At 33.4% G+C, this 20,065-nt stretch overlaps 1 protein-coding gene across 2 annotated transcripts in view; it reads left to right on the plus strand.

Annotated features, from left to right (window-relative positions):
• Window positions 1–10,869, plus strand: part of LOC135676572 (uncharacterized) — a 13,184-nt gene extending 2,315 nt beyond the window's left edge. The window contains exons 4-10 of one of the 2 annotated variants that reach the window (XM_065187902.1): window positions 238–387; window positions 2,429–2,572; window positions 4,385–4,553; window positions 6,254–6,426; window positions 7,104–7,159; window positions 9,273–9,375; window positions 10,663–10,869. In XM_065187902.1, the coding sequence (XP_065043974.1) occupies window positions 238–387; window positions 2,429–2,572; window positions 4,385–4,553; window positions 6,254–6,426; window positions 7,104–7,159; window positions 9,273–9,375; window positions 10,663–10,752 (885 nt within the window). In that variant the 3' untranslated portion in view covers window positions 10,753–10,869. The remainder of the gene's footprint in view (window positions 1–237; window positions 388–2,428; window positions 2,573–4,384; window positions 4,554–6,253; window positions 6,427–7,103; window positions 7,160–9,272; window positions 9,376–10,662) is intronic. The other variant, XM_065187903.1, reaches the window with a different exon arrangement.
• Window positions 10,870–20,065: the final 9,196 nt, after the last annotated feature.

The raw sequence follows: 20,065 nt of genomic DNA on the forward strand, positions 1-20,065 counted from the left end.
GTGAACCTTCTCTGGGCTTAAAAAGGTGTGCTGCACTCATCAATACCTCATTGACAATGCACTTTTAGGCACTGGTGGCTGGCAATGACTTGCCGAGAATAGCAAAAGAGTAGGATCCTGAAATTTAAATACTTGGTGTCAGTTTGTTCCCTATTAATAATACATGCAAATTCATTTTTTTCATAGTTGATTCTTGTTCACTATGTAACTGATAGATATGCCTTCACTGGTATACAGTCTCAGAAGGAACTTTACAAGAAGCATCATAATACAGCAGATGGTCGTATCAGAGTATGGTTTGGATTGAGACAAATTATGAATGCAACTGATCAGTTATTGCTCAAAACAAGAGATGTGGCTGAGGAACTGAAGACAGGCATCCATATGGTATTCATTTACTTTCAGCTGTTTTCATTGTTTTAATCAAAAGTTTTGTTTATCTTCTGGTTCTGCAAAGGTTGTGAAGCTGTCTGTGAAGGAGATTGTTCCGATTTCAATGCAATCTCTGAAACATTTTGATTAATTTCTGTTGCATGTAGATCTTCTCCATGTATTCTGTATCCTATTTCTTTTATATTTAACTTAAGATTGCTTCATAACCTTCTCTTACACCCTTTTATGTGTGATATGGAAGAGGCTGGTTTATGTCTCAGGACTCAGTCTTTTCCTAGGAGTGCTGAATTGTGTTTGTTGACATCAGACATTGATCTTTTGGCATTTTTCAGAAATTGAAATTTTCTTCATTATTATGTAAACTCAGTGTCATTATGTGTACCATAATACAATTTTGCAGCAACTGGTGCTTGTAGTTTTGTTCATATTATCCACAACTTCATTGCTATGGAAGGAATGATTGTATGTTCAGAGCATAGAACTTGAAGTCTTTTCCTTCACACTGAGATGGTCATTTATCTAGTAATTAAACCAGATACTTCATGCAGGACTATTCAGACTTTGATTGCAATGCCCCTGCAGTTATTTCCCTGGTTTCATCTTGGAAGTACTTAGAATGATAGATAAGTTACACTTAGTTATGTTAATAGTGAAATAGCTTCTGTTTCTCGATAGGATGGTAGGAGTGGCTTCTTTATTTGACACTCACTGACATTTTGTTTGGCCTCATTTAAGTATTATATTACTTTTAAGTTACACATTACATTTAATGAATGTGAGTAGCTCTTGATAATTGGCTACTTATGTCATTTTTATAAGGTCTTGAATTCTTGGATGTTTAGAAACCTTGAAGCTATGTAAAATTTGTCTTACACTGATACAGTGATATAGAGGTGTGGATTTTGTTTTGGGGGGCTAGCATACGTAGTTATAGAAGTTACAAAGTAATACAAATTTTTTCATCAAAAAAGAAGTTATTTTGATAACAGTAAAGAAGTAAAGAAGTTAACAAGAATATTTGATATGAAAATTAAATGAATTGTCATTTTAATTTTGTTAGCGGTGTGAGAAGAAGTACAGGAAGACCTAAAAGGACCTTAGAAGAAACTATAAATAAAAACTTAAGTATTCTAAACTTAACTAATCATGTGACTTTTTACAAATCTCAATAGCGGCAAAAGATCTATGTAGTCGACCCCAAATAATTGCGACTTAGGACTTTGTTGTTTGTCTGTATCATTTTGATTTTGTTAACCCTAATATGTTACTGAACATGTGATTCCAAACAATATGTCTAGAAAACCATTTATCTATTTATATACATCATCAAGATATAGCATCAAGAAAACAAAACTCCCCATGAAATAATCCACAAACTGTCACTCAATTATCCAGAACTCTTTTTAAATGCTTATTTAAATAATCTTTACCTCAGTGTGGTTCTTGGACAAGTAGTTGAACGGTATCCAATGACTATGCTTGTCTGATATGTCTGTTATGGGAATGACAAACATTTAGAGATACCTTGTTCTGTAGCCTGCAATGGTTTCTATGGATTGTTTGAAATAAAGCTGTGTAAGTCAATTATTAATTGTACCTTATATAGGAATTATTTTCTTTCAAATTCTGAATGCTATTTTTGCATTTTAATTTAAAGAGAATGCTATATGTTCCTATTTATTATGCATAATTGGCTATGCCATTATTGTGCTTAAAACATTTGTACCTTTGGCTTTTGTCATCAATATTGAGGATGAATTTCTTGGGTTGGATTAGAAAAGGTTCTATAGTTTGTAAAACTATGCTATGTTCATTACATATCCTACATTTTGTTGATATGCATTTTTAATTAATCTTGTAAAAATTCAATGTGTGGCAACATTTAGTTTGTAGAAACTAAAAAGTATTGTTGACTTATAGGGGATGGGCCATTCATGGCACCATTAATTGGATGATTAATGTAGGTCACACTTGATGTTATTATGGTAAAGGTGGATTCATCCAGTTGTCTTATTGTAATTTTATGAATGTATAGCATGTTGCAGAAATTCCTTATGAAAATCAGCTTGTGATGAACACCAGAAAAATTAATCATGGTACAGTAACATACTTGGAGAAAATTGGTCTTCTACGGAGCAACTTGTTGGCAGCTCATTCTGTTTGGATAAATGAAGAAGAGGTGAGCATATCGGTTCCTATAAATAACTACTAGCTTAGTGTCTACTTCTAGTTCATACATATATCGCAAGCTGCATGCTTTGCTGCATTTCTGATTTATGTACTAAAGTTTTCCTACCAATTAGCATTTTAACTAGTCTGAGGTGAATGAACAATGTATGTCCAGAATCATGTTGTAGTTTCTACCATAACATGAGATTCACTATTATTAAATTACAAAGATGACACAAGAATTTTAATGGCAGATTGGTGGAAACCAGCTAGAAGATATATTGCATGCTGCATTTGGTACATCTTACAGTAAAGAAGTTAAAAAAAAGGTCTTGATAAACAAGAGCAAATTCTGAACCCCTAAATAAAGCAAAATAATTTAACTGTCCTCAAAGTTCATGTGTACCTGGAGAAAATTGTTTATGTTTCTTCAAAATTAATTGAATTATTTTTGCAATGATGTATTGGTGTCTCTTTCCTGGTTCGTTTTAACAATTGTGAAATCCACAGACAATTATGTGCCTTTATAAAGTTCATGGTTCATATGATTGAGGTAGGTGTGGAGATTGACACCGTCTGGATTGGTTAGATCAAATTTATTGAGATTGAGAGAGAAAATAATTTAAAAACAAAATAAAATGTGGATAAATAAAATTTGATTTGACAAATTACAAATATATTGTTAAAAGTTACATGATTATTTTCCTTCACATTCTATAAGATATTGAAAATTTAAAAGGAACTGATATCAAAGATAATAATGAGAAACAATGGAGAAAATATATTAAAAGATAGCTAAGCATATTAATTGTATCATACAAAGATATTATTGTCGCGATGTTCCCTTTTTTGGTCTCAATGTTTCTCTAGATCACTATGTGAGTGGAATTTGGGTGATGCAAAGACAGAAATATGCTTTATTTGAAGAGTGTCTGTGGGGTTTCATTATAATACTTGAGTTTCATGATATCTTCTATATAATGTCAATTCTATTCACTAAGAGGTTAATGGTTACTCTATATCTTTCCCTTTCCTTTTCCTCAACCTTTTCCTCTGTCTTGCATAACATTGGATGATGAACATTACAGCAATAGTCACAATCGACAATCTGGTAAATCCAGTGGTAGCAGCATGCCTTCTCCTCTATTTCAGTCATAATACGGTCTTTTGGCCTTTCTTCTGCTTCCCTTTTATTCTCCTTCCCCTCCTATGGGTACAGTCTGTGGTAACTGTTGGCCTTCTGCTCTTTCCTCCTCTTCTTCTCCTGCATTGGAGGCTGTTGGATTGGCTATTGCAAGCTAAAACTGGGCAACTCCTTTCAAATTTGATCGATTTTGGGTTAATTTTGATGGATTTCTAGTGAGAAGTTGGCAATATGGTTAATATGTTTTCCTCAATATAAAGGTCTTTAGCGTTATATATGGCTTGTCAGAACTTTATTGAAAAACTTAGAATGTTAGGTGGATGAGGTGGCACTGCTATAGAAAGAAAATGGGATGACTACTTATCATTCCTACCAATTGCATATATCCTACTATGATGTACCTTTTCAGTGGACCCTTCTTATGCAGAAGGCTTGTCCATGCAGAAACAAGAAGGGTCAGCAAGCAGTTTCAGGAAACCAGTTTAAGTGGTTGGCCTGGTTCGTCAAGTAGTGGAGGTATTTCAGCCAGTACCTTGAAAAAGGTATCAGACTGAATAAAAATAAGTGAACAGAAGGGTCTGGCAGGGGTTTGTGGATGGATGCTTTTGTAGATCATAATTTTGTTTTATCTTATAGCTTATGTAAGGACTGCAAGCAAATAACTGAGAAGTTTGCTAGTTTCTTTTACAGATCGAATTCTTCTCTAAGGCTGGTGTGAAGGTTTCTCACTGCCCTGCTGCTGCAATGCGCATGCTTGGGTTTGCTCCTGTAAAAGAAATGCTTGAAGCTGGTATTTGTGTATCTCTTGGTACAGATGGGGCACCATCCAACAATAGGATGAGCATTGGTACAGTTTGAAATCCTTATCTGTGAGACAAGAAGAATATTGGTTCAGATCAGTTTGAAAATGTTTTTTCCATAATGGTTTTAACTGGATGACCCAATTTTCATTTCCTTGACAGAAGGTCAGACAAGAGACTGGTGATCATACAATTTTAATGAGATCTTGATATAGCTATTAAAATGTTTCCAAGTGTTTGTTTGACAAAAGCATCTAGACTAATTTTGATGTGTCATTTAACATTTCTTAGCTGTTTGATCATTTCCCATAGTTATGCTTTTCTTAAAGTTAGCTCATGACTCCTTTAGTTCGTGATTCTTGTTAAATACTAAATAGCATTCACCTACTCTTTTATGATACATATGTTCAAAACTTCATAATTTAATATTGGGAGTTCTCGGGTATATTTATGCATGGAGTTTCATAAAGAGTACCAGGCCAGAGCCATTGTGGGCTACCTAGATTTATCAGAAAGTTGGTCAGATTCCCATAGATCTGGCCTAGATTTATGCAGGTCTAGGTCGGATCCATGGGATCTAGTATAGATCCACATATATTTAGGCTGGATATATGTGTATCTAGAACAGATTCCTACATATTTAGGCCATATCAAGATGGATCTAGATTGGATTTTCATAAATCTATCTAGATCTATGCTGATCTTGGTCAGATCCAGATGGATCTATCACAGATCCATGCAGTTCCAATCAAGATCCATGTGGATTAGCCAAGATTTGCCTAGATTTATGCTGTATTCAGTGGAAAATTACCTAGGTTCAAATAGATCTATGCTAGATATGCGCAGATGTGGCGCCAATTAAAAATCAGATATTTTTAAATTGATAATTAAATGGTGACATGAAAACGAGTAATAAAACTTAAAATGATCATGAAACAAGCAAACATTTAAATCAATCACTAAATCATGAAATGTAGCTTCATACTCTGATTCGCAAATGTATGCATCCTTCGCTTGACATCTGAAGATTGATTGGATATGATTGAATATAAAAGTGAGAAATGTAAAAGAAAGCTGTTGAGTGCTGTTTAAGGGATAAACGGATAAGAGAGGACGGGTTGATTTGGAAAAAAGAGTGTGATATGCATACCATCCAATCTGGGTGTAATACAACACCCATAGTGGGTATATTGGATGTGTCAATGGTTAGGTAAGTTTATTGGGTGGTATGAATTGGTACCCCCTAGTAGACACTAGTCCACATAATGGTAAACAACTGAACTAATAAATACTGATTGTTATGTGCCAGTCTGACCAGCTTTCAGAATCCATGGTGTGAAGTATGTTGTGCCGTTGTGAATTATGGCAATGTGTAATTTCCCTCATCTTAATTTCAGTGCTGTATATGTATTTCAAGGATTAAGAACATACGGATCCTTGTTACCCAAATCATATCTCAACAGTTATAAGCACAATTTTCTAGTAAGCTATGCAATACTTAAATGATTATATTATATACTGCATCATTAAGTACAAATATATTCAAATTGCTCGCAATATCCTCACTGTATTTATCAGAAGATTTACCATATTGGCCTATTCAAGTTATATTGAATCCATATACCTGTCTGGTTTGATGCTTTACAGTGAAGTGTCAACATTCTGATAATCAGGAGGTTTATTATGTTTTCTGAAACTGTATCCTCTGGGTGTATTTGGATGTAATACTTCTTTCTTCTCTATACAGTTGATGAGATGTATCTAGCTTCACTTATAAATAAAGGTCGAGAAGCTTATATGAATGGGCAAACCAACCCAACTGCTCTACCTGCTGTAGCAATTTTAGAGATGGTCACAATAAATGGTGCAAAATCAGTGCTATGGGACAATGAGATTGGGTCTCTTGAGGTTGGCAAAAAGGTTAGATCAGTTACATTTTGTCATTTTCCTCATTAGTAATTGCTATATAATTCTGCATAATTATGCAGTTGACTCATATTCACCTTTTATTTCAAAATATTAGCGATGCTAATTTACTGCACAAAGAGGTTTCTAGATGCTGATTTATTGCGAAATGGGGTTTTCTAGATGCTCATTTATTGCACAAAGATCGATGTTTTGGCAATAGAATAATTTAGATCCATAACTACGGGTTGCCATTACCATCTCAGCCAATCAGAAAATGTAATTCTTTCTGCCCTCGCAAATCATCCCTTTGAACAAGTTCTTTTACCAAGCTTTTTGTTCATCCTTGTACCTTGGAGGGCTCGGAAAGAAGCTTGTGCTTTAAGAGAATATTCATGTTCATGGTTATGCTTCACCTCAACTCTCCAATCTATTTTGGCATGCTGAAATGTTCCATAGTTGCAAGTTGAATCTCTAGTATATTTTTATTAGATGGCTGTTCTCTATTGGAAATTCATATGATCAGGAATAGACAAGTTCAGATTGCTGAATTGTTAAAAAATCTTCATTGATAACATTATTTTTTTCACTACCAACATCATTTTTGTTTTATTCTTGAATGCTTTGCTCGTGACTGTATTTTCTTATTTCTGATCATAAAAATTTCTTGTCTATGTTTTATCATTTTGCAGGCTGATATGATAGTTGTGAATCCTTTTTCATGGACCATGGTTCCTTTGCATGATCGGTACATATTTTATTCATATGATTTCGTAGAAGAATATCTCTTTTTTTTTTCTTATCAATATGGTGCTATTACTGGTTTCAATCGCATCTAGCAGAAGAATAGCTGCAATTCACAAGTTTTTTTGAAAAGATTTCTATAACCTGAGAATTTATTTTTATTTCTTTTAGGAAGCTGAAATATTTCTGTCTGCAAGTCCAGACTGACACACTGAACTGACTTGGATGAATGCTCTTAGAATTACTTGGGAAGTAGTAGGAGTTAAATACGTCATGCTAACTGAAAAGAGAAACTCCATCAACTAAATTATTTAAATTGAACTCTAAGAGTTAGTCAAACCAGATCCCCAAACCCATCAATTTATTCAGTATGTTTTAGAGCACTTGTCTTTCCTTGATCTACTTGATAGCAATTGGTGAAGATCTCCTGCATGGTTATTGTATTGTCATGCTTTGAGGTTTTCATGTTTTGTTAGACTGAAGCCAATGCCAAGGTCAAAATTCAGGACTGGCTTGGGTTTCTCATTATTGGTGGAAGCTATATATTGTCCTTCTGGTTCACACTGTTGTTGTAGCTGATACCTATTGGTTCTAGTTGGTTCAATCCAATTCTAGGCATTATTTATACTTTATTGGCATTGTTGATTGTAGCCTATTTGGTATATGAGGGAATGTCATGGGTCAATATCACTGACATTCAGTACTGTTCTCCTACATAATGAGCTGAAGAATCTCCCAATGCCCTGGGGTCGGGCTGAGACTGGTCATCTTAAATAGTACTCCTGCTTAGGTCAGAAACACCATCAGCTGCACCACTGTCACCATCTAGCCTCATGTGGAAACTCATGCTGAAGGGTCAACAAAAGTGTTACTGCACCGCTTACTGCCACTGCCATTTCCATCACCATGCTTATATTGAGATGGATCAAAGATGTCTAATATTCTCCTTGTGCATATGATAGTGCCCCATAACGCACAAATATTAACAAGTTTGGATCATCATGATTACGGGCTACTCTAATCTGTTAGAGATATTATATGTGAAGCTTGGATGCCTACTTGTCAAGCTCTTCCCTGTAGGGTTTTCTTGAAGTCTAATTGTGCCTAAAAGTTTGCCTGAATTCTTGAGGGACCTTGGTGTATATGACCACATCAGGAAATGCACCAGTTAAATGATGCTTTAGTGCTACCAGCATAGTTGCAGTAGATGCACTACCGATAATGATGATGCTCCAGTGATATATGTGCTGCCATGTGACATTGTCAATTTGTTGCTTTGGTGCCACTCATGCCCAGTATGATTATGTATAAACAAATTTAGCATAGAAGAAAAGAATTAAGTGGAGATTGAAAGGATAGTTACGAATCTAGAATAGATATATGCAGATCTGATAGATTGGTCTCAGTTACGCATGGATTGGTCCATCCAAATTTCTTGTTGTACTAGGCGAATCCAGCCAAGATCTTTGTGCATCTGTGTGGGTCTTTGTGTGTCCTTGGGAACCTTGGCTAGATCAGCATGGATTCGACCAGGATTCAAACAACACCCAAAGGACTCTCAAGTACTTAACCTATGTAAAGGACCAATCAGAAGTTTGTCAAAACTTTGTTCTCATGTTATCTTGAATGCAATAGGTACACTGAAAATTTGAGAACCATCTTTGGTAAACTTCAAAATATGAATTAAACTTTGTATTAATGAAATGAACCTCAAATTTGTAAGTAGATAAACAATGTCAAAAGTTAAACTTAGGACCAAGGATTTGAATATTGGAGGGACTGGTGTGTACCAACCAGGATTTATAGTTTTGATGTAATATTAATTTCAAAACATATTGCTTGATATTGTGCAATACCATTTTCTTAATAGTTTTGTTCAATGATATCAGGTGGTACAAGTCTGATAAGTTACCAAAACTGTATCTGACCTAGATTTAATTCCTTGCCTATGACCTTACCACTACATAAAACACTTATCTACGTAAATAGAAAGGCTTTATACATTTTCATGTACACTTTGGTTTATAAAATGTGTAAATTGGCCTGTTTGGTGATGATTTCTTTTGTAGCTCTACATGAACAGAACCTTGCTAATATTTTTGAATTCCAACATGCAGCATCTCTAGCCTCGTCTACTGCATGCGAACAGAGAATATTGATTCAGTCATGTGCAATGGTCAGTGGATGATGAAGGATCATAAGATCTTGAATGTAAATGAGGTACTTTGTCATCCTCTTATGTGCAAAATCCACCTAGTAATGAATACAAAACTTACATAGTTGTGCATGCTTCTTATATAGATATATTTGTGAAACTATGTTGTTTATTTGGTGGAGACTGTAATATAACTGATATAGTTCAAGTCATAATATGTATTGAAAATTGTATGGCTAACAATAAGCATGAGCTTAATTATGTTCCAAGGTCAAACTTCATGTATAACAAATGTTTATCATTTACATGGTGTTTATTGTAATAACAATAATCTTTATTTTTGGGGGGGAGGGGTTGGCTACCTGCTAATGTCATATTCATTACTGTTGACCCATTTTTAATTTATAAGTTCCACAAGTAACAAGTTTTCTTTGACAATCTCATCGATTGCAATATTAATTTCAGTACTCATGCTGAAATATGGAAGTATAGCTTGCTTGAAAATGTTTCTGATAACAGCATGTATGAAAACAAAAAAGGTTTTAGAGCAGAGCTGCAACGTCATAGTGCAAATTACTTGCATGTAATTTAGCAAGAGCAACTTTTGTCAATTAAATTATAATTTCTAAGAGTCATTGATGCATCTTTCTATTCTGCTGATGTATTCTAACCGTATAAGATTGTAATGCTAAGTGTCATTAAATCTTATTATCTATAAACTTAACATTTTGATTATGTGACCAATGCTTCACACATTCGTCTTTGGTGTCTCCCAGCAAATTTTGCTTTAGTTTATTGCTCACTGTAACCTTTTCTAGGACTTTGTATTAATATGGTAATGCATTTTGCCTTGTTTTCTGACATTTGTTATGTCTTGGCTAATTGACTATCATATTCCTGACAACTAATAATGTACGTGTTAAGATTCTTATTACTTATTGCATTAATCTGCTAAATTGCAAAAATCCTAATTTACATCCTTTCAGATAACATTATAAGAACCTGTACTGAAAGGTATGCTCTAACTGATGTTAAAGGCCATGCCTAACAGAGGAAATCAGGTGTCCAACTTATTCACAAGTATAAAGATGCAAACTTGTAGCTGGGGCCTGTGTTTTATTATTATAAATTCCATTACGTAATATATTTTATTATAAATTCCATTACGTAACAGAGGAAATCAGGTGTCCAACTTGTTTTTATTATTATTATTGATAAATAGGTTCTTCATTGCGTAATATATTCCATTTAAGTTGTGTTTTATTATAACTGGGCCTGCCAGTTTATCTATATAGCCTCTTGATTTGATTTGATTTAACATAGTGTGATGATGCCCTTACTTCCATGAACAGGAAGAAGTAACATCGCTAGCAATGCAAGCTTCAGATGATCTTCTGAGGAGAGCGGGAATCTATCTTCCAAAAAGAATGAATTATCTGTAAATATAAATTCATGAATGTTTATAATATTCTAGTATATATAAAAATATGTAATATACATATGTGTCCGTGATAAATAAATGCTGTTTGGGTTGAGATAATAATGACAGTTATTCTGCAGACTTATTTGCGTGCTGATCTCCGACATACCAATTTCCGGTTCATCACTATGGCAAAATAGAGAAATTATCGCTTCTCTTGTGGCACAGTCAAGACAATATAAACCAACTCTGGGACTACGAACTGCTTATCAATGTGTACTGTTCGTGTTCTAGAGTTGTAACCAACACCCCACCACCAAAGGGTTCTATGGGGCTCCATTAGAGGGAAAGACGTGCCATGCCTGCAAAGCCTCACTTGGGGCAGAAGATGTCATAGCGACCGGAATGATCCGCCGCGGCGTCGCTTATAAACAACGAGGTTAGTACGAAGGACTAGAATCTCAACATTTAAAGAATTTTACTATTTGAAGACAAATAAACGCACAGGAGCTTTCAAGAACTAAATCAATAATCTAAAAATATTGTCAATATTAGGATCCTGAATGACACTTTCGGCTTGATAAAAATTTATCGAAAAAGATATTGAATTAATGCTATTCGTAAAAATTAAATCGATTTGAAACTTTCGGCTTGATAAAAATTTATCGAAAAAGATATTGAAAGTGTATAAGAGTGATAAGAAATTAAGGTAGAAAATAATAGTAACGAAGAGTAACAAGAAAGTGCACACTAATTTTATAGTGGTTCGGTTTTTGTGACCTACGTCCACTCTTGATTCCTCTTCTGTTGAGACCAATGATATCCATTACTGATTTTCCATCAATGGGTAAACACTAACTATCCTCTTACAACTCTTTCTCCTTTTTATAAATTTAGGAGATAACCTTTTACAAGCCTCACATCTCTCCTAGATTGATCACAAAGCTAAAGAAGGAGAAGGACACTGTTAGGATCCTTTTATTTTCCTTTTATTTTTTGTACTTTCCTTTTATTTTCTACGTATTTATTAAGTCTGTTTAGTTTAGCTAAAGTCGGAACTCTATAAATAGGGATATAACTGCTTCTTTTCGATCATCTATGAAAAATACTATTTTTATCTTTTGACAAACCCTAGGAGGCCGATCGATCCCCTCGAAACGATCAAGGAGGGCCGATCCCCTCGAAGCAATCAAGGAGGCCGATCCCCTCGAAGTGATCATCCCCTTTCTCTTCTTCTTTTTTACGATAAGACTTTAGGGTCTTATCATTTGGTATCAGAGCGACGATCCTTGGCGTTCTCGCTGCAACGAAGCTATCAAAAAAAAAAAAAAAGAAACGAAAGAAAGAAAGAAAGAAAGAAAGAAAGAAAGAGAGAGAGAGAAGAAGAAGTAGCAACTGCACCATGCACCCTTGCTTCCCCTGCTTCCGGCCAGCCCACCCGCCGCCCGTCGCTGCTCTCCGGCCAGTAATCTGCCCCACTTCCGAACAGAGTCCACCGCCTTTATTTTCAACCTTGAGGACAAGGCTGAATTAAAGGAGGCGGGATTGTTAGGATCATTTTATTTTTCCTTTTATTTTTTGTGCTTTCCTTTTATTTTCTGCGTATTTATTAAGTCTGTTTAGTTTAGCTAAAGTCGGAACTCTATAAATAGGGATGTAACTGCTTCTTTTCGATCATCTATGAAAAATACTATTTTTGTCTTTTGACAAACCATAGGAGGCCGATCCTCTCGAAGCGATCAAGGAGGCCGATCCCCTCGAAGTGATCATCTCCTTTCTCTTCTTCTTTTTTACGATAAGACTTTAGGGTCTTATCAGACACTTAGCACTTTTTCAACACTTTTACAACAAAAATCTCAAGACTTTTTGTTCACACTTTTTTTGCTTCATACAGAAAAGAGTGGGGTATTTATAGGCCCCAATATCTTCAAAAATGAAGCCAAAAAGTGTCTTATCTCGGTTTTTCGAGGTACTAGTGGTACCATTGCCAGTACTAGGTGGTTCTACCCCCTATAGATAGACACTAGGCAGTACCATCACCCAATCTGGGTGGTATGACCGCTTGACAAATCCTCGGAGACCGGGATCTGATGGTACCATCGCCTAATAGGGTGGTACCATCGATTGGCAGCATTAACTACCAGCGATACCACCACCCAGTCTAGGCAATACCACCGCCCAGACCACATGGGAGGTTGAGCCTTAAGTGATTCTACCGCTTGACGTGGCTCCAAGTGGCTGAATGAGCCATCCAACCAATCCAATTCAATCTTGTTTAGGGCTTAATTAGTCCTTAATTGAGTTAGTAGGATTTCTCCTAAAACTAACTCAAATTAAGGTCCTAACTATGATAGTTAAGGCTAAAACAATTATGATACAAGGAATCTAAGCTATCCAGTACGTCAATTGTTCAATTGAACTCTCTGTGAACTTCCGACGAACTCTCGACGATCTTTTGGCAAGCTTTTGGCGAACTCCCGACGAACTTTCGGCAAGCTTTCGGTGAACTCCCGGTAAACTTCCAACGAGCTTTCACTACATCATTCGATCCTTCGGTGTATCACCCGATTCATCTGGCGTAATGCCCGATCATTGACTCTGGCCTAACATTGGATTCTTCTTTAATCGTGTTGCCTATCTCATGATCGTAGTTAGTCCTGCATCATTTATCTTAACACATGGATTATATTATTAATTCATCAATTGATTTCATCATCAAAATCTGAGATTCAACCATTTGTCCATTTTTTATGATGACAACCAATTGACGATGGAGTTAACCTTAACTCCCTCTATCTCATGATTGTAGTTAGTCCTACATCACTTATTTTAACACATGGATTATATTATTAATTCATCAATTGATTTCATCATCAAAATCTGAGATTCAACCATCTGTCCGTTTTTTATGATGACAACCAATTGACGACGGAGTTAACCTTAACTCCCTCTATCTATATGTCATATCGAGATAAGGCAAACTTAAATTTAAAAGGAATCATAACATTTGAATTCAAGTGAAACAATTTCGATCAATGCAATATATCAAAATTTCATATTGTGCATCATCATAGTTCCAAGTCATTAAAGTATAACATGCATAATTTCATCACTTCATAATAAATCAACGTTACTTTGAGCATAACCTATATGATACTAAAGCATCTACTTCATGCATGATACCAAAATTAATATAATTTTGGACATAACATTCATGACACCAAAACATTCATATTTTTAATCATTTTAGGCATAACATGATATCAAAGAATTCATATTTTCAATCATTTTGAGCATCACATATATAGTACTAAAGCCTTTTGTAACCATTTATAACTTCATACATGATACCAAATACAATATTATGATTCCAAACATTCATCATTTCTTCCCCTTTGTCATCAATAAAAAGGAGAATCATTCAATAATTTATACAAGTATTTTATACTATACAAGTAAGTTTTACACCCATTTATGCAAACTAGTAAGTTTGTAAAATGAGAAGTTAAGAAAAATCTTTGCAAGATAACCACTTTAGATGTTAAACAAATTTGTGAAATGAGGAAGCTAGCACTTCTCTTTCGATATGTAAGTACTTTTTGGTTCTTCGTAAGATGTGCAAGTTAGCATTTTTTTACTTTTTTTAAGATGTTAGCAAGTTTCTTTCTTCCTTTTGTCATAAAAATAAGAAGAGAAAGAAGAAAAAGTGAGGAATTTATTCAAAAATCAAGTTGGAAGAACCAAAAGTCCATTAATCAAGCTTCCATGAATCAAGCTTCTACTAAACCAGAGAGAAAGATTCATTACATAAAAGATCAAAATATGCATACTAAAAATTTATGAATCAAATCTCTATTCTTGTAAATAGAAGGAAGAAGGATTCATAGGAAATGATCATCACATAAAAGATCAAGTTCAAAAGTCCATGAATAAAAAAAAAACTCTTCTTTCGTGAGTAGAGAGGAAAAATTCATAGGAAAAGATCATCAAATAAAGGATCAAAAATTCATGAATAAAACTTTAAGAAGGTGATAGGAAATGATCTTGATAAAACGAAAATTCAATTTCGAAAAAAGTAATGAGAGATCCGAAAAATATATTAAAGGAACTCATGCATTTAAAAGATTTAATATACCTAAGTCTCTTCTAGTAAAATTAAATTGTTCCTCATTTAAAGGTTTTGTAAAAATATCAACTAATTGATATTTTATATTAATAAATTCTAAAGATATATCATGGTTATTAACATTATCTCTAATAAAATGATACCTAATGTCAATATGTTTAGTTCTAGAGTGTTGAATGAGATTTTTTATTAAACATATTGTACTAGTATTATCATATTTTATAGGGATGTTTTTCAAGTGAATTCTATAATCTTCTAATGTGTTTGTTATCCATATAACTTGTGCATAGCATGCACCTACTGCTATATACTTAGTTTCGGCTATAGATAATATAGCCGAATTTTATTTCTTGAAAGACTAAGAAACAAGTGCATGACCTAAGAGTTGACATGTTCCTGATGTGCTTTTTCTATCTACTCTACATCTAGCAAAATCTGCATGAGCATAAGCAATTAATTCAAAGTTTTTAAATTTTGGATACTATAATCCTAGATTAGAAGTTCCTTTTAAGTATCTAAAAATTCTCTTAATAGCTTTTAGGTGAGATTGTTTAGGATTAGATTGAAATCTATCATATAATCCAATACTAAACATAATATCTGGTCTAGCTGCGATGAGATATAGTAAACTACCTATCATACCCCTATAAGTCTTTTGATCAAAATTTTCTCCATCATCGTTCATATCTAACTTTGTGGAAGTGATGATTGTTGTGTTAATAGCCTTAGAACTATCCATATTGAACTGGTTTAATAGATCTAAAGCATATTTAGTTTGACTTACAAAAATTCTATCACTTAGTTACTTAATTTGCAATCCTAAGAAAAAAGTTAATTTATACATTAAGCTCATTTCTAATTCTTGGCTCATACTCTTGGCAAAATATTCACATAAAGACTCATTCATAAAACAAAAAATAATATCATCAACATATATTTGAACTATAAGAAAATCATTTTTAAAATATTTAATAAACAACATGGTATCAACCTTACATTTCAAAAAATCATTCTTAATTAAAAAGGAACTAAGTCTCTTATACCAAACCCTTGGGGCTTGTTTCAAATCACAAAGAGCCTTAGAAAGCTTAAAAACATGATTTTAAAAAATTGTATTATCAAATCTAGGTGGTTGTTAAATATAAACTTCTTCGAAAATGAAGCCATTAAGAAAAGCACTTTTAATATCCATTTGAAATAATTTAAAATTATTATAATTAGCATAGGCAAGGAGAATCCTTATGGCTTCAAGTCTAGCCACAAGAGTAAAGGTTTCTTCATAATCGATACATTCTTCTTGGTGGAAACCTTTAGCCACTAATCTAGCCTTGTTTTTAACCACGATACCAAGTTCATCTTGTTTGTTTCTAAAGACCCATTTAGTACCAATTACTAAATGGTTACTAGGTCTAGGAATAAGCTTCCACACATCATTTTTCTCAAATTGATTTAACTCCTCTTGTATTGCAATAATCCATGAATAATCTTTTAGGGCTTCGTCAACATATTTTGGTTCAATTTAAGATAAAAAGGCTGGATTCATACAAAAATTTTTAAAAGAAGAACGAATTTGAATACCTTTTGATTGTCTCCAATTATTAGCTCCTTAGAATAAGCATATATATTACTTTCAATCTTTAGATAAGGATTCTTTGGAAGAAGATGCATCCAAGTTGCTTAGGGGAGGAGAGTTTTCATTCAAATTTAAAGCATCAAAATTAAAGTCATTATCAAAATTATTTTTCTTAAATTCAGGAAGCTGATTAAGAAAAATATGAATAGATTCCTATATAACCAAAGTTCTTTTATTAAATATACGAAAAGCTTTAGACAAAGAGGAGTAACTAAGAAAAATGTCTTCGGATTTTGCATCAAATTTTTCCAAGGTATCTTTTTCATTTAAAATAAAATATTTATAACCAAAAATTTTAAAATATGAAATATTAGATCTTTTATTGTTCCACAATTCATAGGGAGTTTTGGAAAGTAATGGTTTTACAAGAACCATGTTCATGACATAACATATCATGTTAATGGCTTCGGCCCAAAAATATTTGGGTAGACTATATTCATTAATAATAGTTCTTGTTATTTCTTATAAACTCCTTTTTTTTTCTCTCAACAACTTCATTTTGTTGAGAGTTTCTTGGAGTGGAGAAGTCATGGTTATACCCATTGAAATCACAAAAGTGTTTAAATCATAATTTTGAAATTCACCACCATAATCACTTCCAATAGAGACAATCATAAAATCCTTTTTATTTTAAACTAATTTTATAAAAAATATTTAAAGTAATCACTTTTATATATCAAGAAGTATGTCCAAGTATATCCATTATAATTATTAACAATTACAAAGGCATATTTACTACCTCCTTGTTATATCAATTGGTTCAAATAAATCCATATGGATCAATTATAGTGGTCTAGAGGTGCTTATTTGATTCTTTGATTTTAAATTTTTTTTATTTGATTTTGTAGTTGGCATGCATTACAAACTTTATCTTTGACAAATTTAATTTTAGGCATATCTCTTACTAATTTTTTAGTTGTAATTTATGAAATTAGTTTCATATTTGCATGATCTAATCTTTTATGCCAAAGCTATATATCATCATTTAAAACTGAAAAGCAAGTCTCGTCACAAAACTTATCAAGATCAATAGTATAGACATTATTGGTTTTTAAGGTAATCAAAGATCTATTTATGTGTGGTATTTATATAATGCAAGCATTAGATTCAAATTTAATATTATAACCTTTATCACACAATTGACTAGTGCCTAGTAAGTTATGTTTTAAACCATCTATTAATAAAATATTTTCAATCAAAAGTTTAATTTATTACCTATATTTCCTTTGCCAATAATTTTTCCTTTGTTGTTGTCTCCGAATGTGGCAAATCTTTCGTCTTGGTTAGTGAGCTTAGACAAGTGTATTGGATCTCTAGTCATGTGCCTTTCAAGGTACCATCTCTTGCTTCTAGCTTGTGATTATAGACATATCTATAAGAAAGGGGGTTTTCTTTTAGGTACCCATTTAACCTTGGGTCCTTCATAAATAGATCTACCTATCATTAAGTGATTTATGGTTCCTTTAGGAACTCAAACTAATTTGTATGGACTATACCCTTTAAATAGACTTTTGTAAGCAAAATGACAATATTTTTTATAAAAAATATATTTTTCTCTAGGTGAGACATGTAATGTAGGTCCTTTAACGAAGATAGTTAGCTTTTGTTAAGTGTTACTCATAAAGTCAATTCCTTCCTTTCTATGAACATGACCCTTATTAGCAAGGATCATGTTTAGATATTTATTACCTATTTTAAAATTTTCTAATATTTCTTATAGTAAGATATTTTCTTTTTTAAGTGAATCTGTCTCATCACACTTTAGTGTAAGAATCTAACATATTATCATCATGCTCATTTTTTAATTTATGAAATATACTAACAAGAGAAGCATACTCCTTTTTTAACAACTTATATTTTTTACTAACTTACATTCATCATATAGATCATTAAAAATAATAAGTAAATCATCATAAGCTAAATAAGATTTGATTGAGTCACTTACCTCATCATTGAGAGCCATTAGAGTGTAATTTGTAACTTCGTCTTTGTTGATTGGTTCCTCATTTTCGGATGCACTCGAATTGTCCTAAGTTACTTTGAGCGCCTTTTTTTTCTTTGGTAGCTTCTTTTTCACTTGGGGACATTCATTTTTGAAGTGCCCCAACTTCTTGCATTCATAGCAAATTATTTGATCCTTTTTTAGTTCACATTTGTTCTTAAAGTCTTGTTTTGTTTTGTTCCTTTTTAAGAATTTTTTAAACTTTCTTGGAAGGAGTGCTAAGTCATCATCATCACATCACTAGAGTTTTCACCCAAGTGGCCTTCTTTGATTCTAAGTGTCATGTCATTTATATTCTTTGGAAGGTTGTTATCAAGTTCATCATGTGCTATACACATCAGTTCGTAGGTCATCAAGGACCCAATAAATTCTTCAAATGAAAAGTTATTTAGGTTTTTTGCTTATTGTATTGCTGTTACTTTAGGATCCCAACTTTTTGGAAGGGATCTTAATATCTTGTTAACAAGTTCAAAATTGATAAAACTTTTATCAAGTGCTTTTAGACCATTGACGACATCTATAAAATGAGTGTACATGTTTCCAAGAGTCTCGCTTTATTTTATACTAAACAACTTACAACTATGAACCAAAAAATTAATTTTTGACTATTTAATCCTACTTGTGCCTTTGTGTGTGACTTCAAGTGTGTGTCAAATCTCTTGTGTAGTTTTGCATATGGAAACCCGATTAAATTCATTTTTATCAAGAGCACAAAACAAAGTGTTCATTGCTTTGGCATTCAAAGAGAAAGTCTTCTTTTTCAAATCATTCCATTCGTTCATTGATTTGGAAGACTTCTCAAAACCACTTTCAACTATGTCCCACAATTTGAAATCCATATAAAGCAAGAAAATTTTTATTCTAGTTTTTTAATACGTGTAGTCCGTCCTATTAAATATAGGAGGACGAGTGATAGAAAGACCCGCTTGATTGCTGGCAATCTCTCTTAGGTTTTAAACCAAATAGAGAGTAACTTTGCTCTAATACCAATTGTTATGATCATGAATGACACTAAGTGACGGGGGGAGAGGGGTGAATTAATGCTATCGAAAAAATATTTTGAAACTTTCAACTTGATAAAAACACATCGGAAAATATATTGAAAGTGTGCTTGACTTAGAATAAGAGTGATAAGCAATTAAGGCAGAAAACAATAGTAATGAAGAGCAACAAGAAAGTGCACACCAATTTTATATTGGTTTGGTCGTCGTGACCTATGTCCACTCTTGATTCCTCCTCCATTGAGGCCACCTTCGTCCAATATCGGTCTTCCTCCAATAGGCGAAGACCAACTACCCTCTTATTACTCTTTCTCCTTTTTACAAGTTTAAGAGACAATTTTTTACCAGCCTCACACCTCTCTTAGATAGGTGTTGTTCACACTTTTTGTGTTCTTTCATGCAGGAAAGAGTGGGATATTTATAAGTTCCAATGGCTTAAAAAATAAAGCAAAAAAATATCTCATCCTGGGTTTCCAAGGTCTTAACGGCACCACTGCTAGTACTGAGCGGTACGACCACTTGCAGATTAACTTTAGGTGGTACCACTGCCTAGTTTTGATAGTACAACCGCTT

Source organism: Musa acuminata, chromosome BXJ1-6 (genome assembly GCF_036884655.1).
Source record: "Musa acuminata AAA Group cultivar baxijiao chromosome BXJ1-6, Cavendish_Baxijiao_AAA, whole genome shotgun sequence".
Taxonomy (NCBI): domain Eukaryota; kingdom Viridiplantae; phylum Streptophyta; class Magnoliopsida; order Zingiberales; family Musaceae; genus Musa; species Musa acuminata.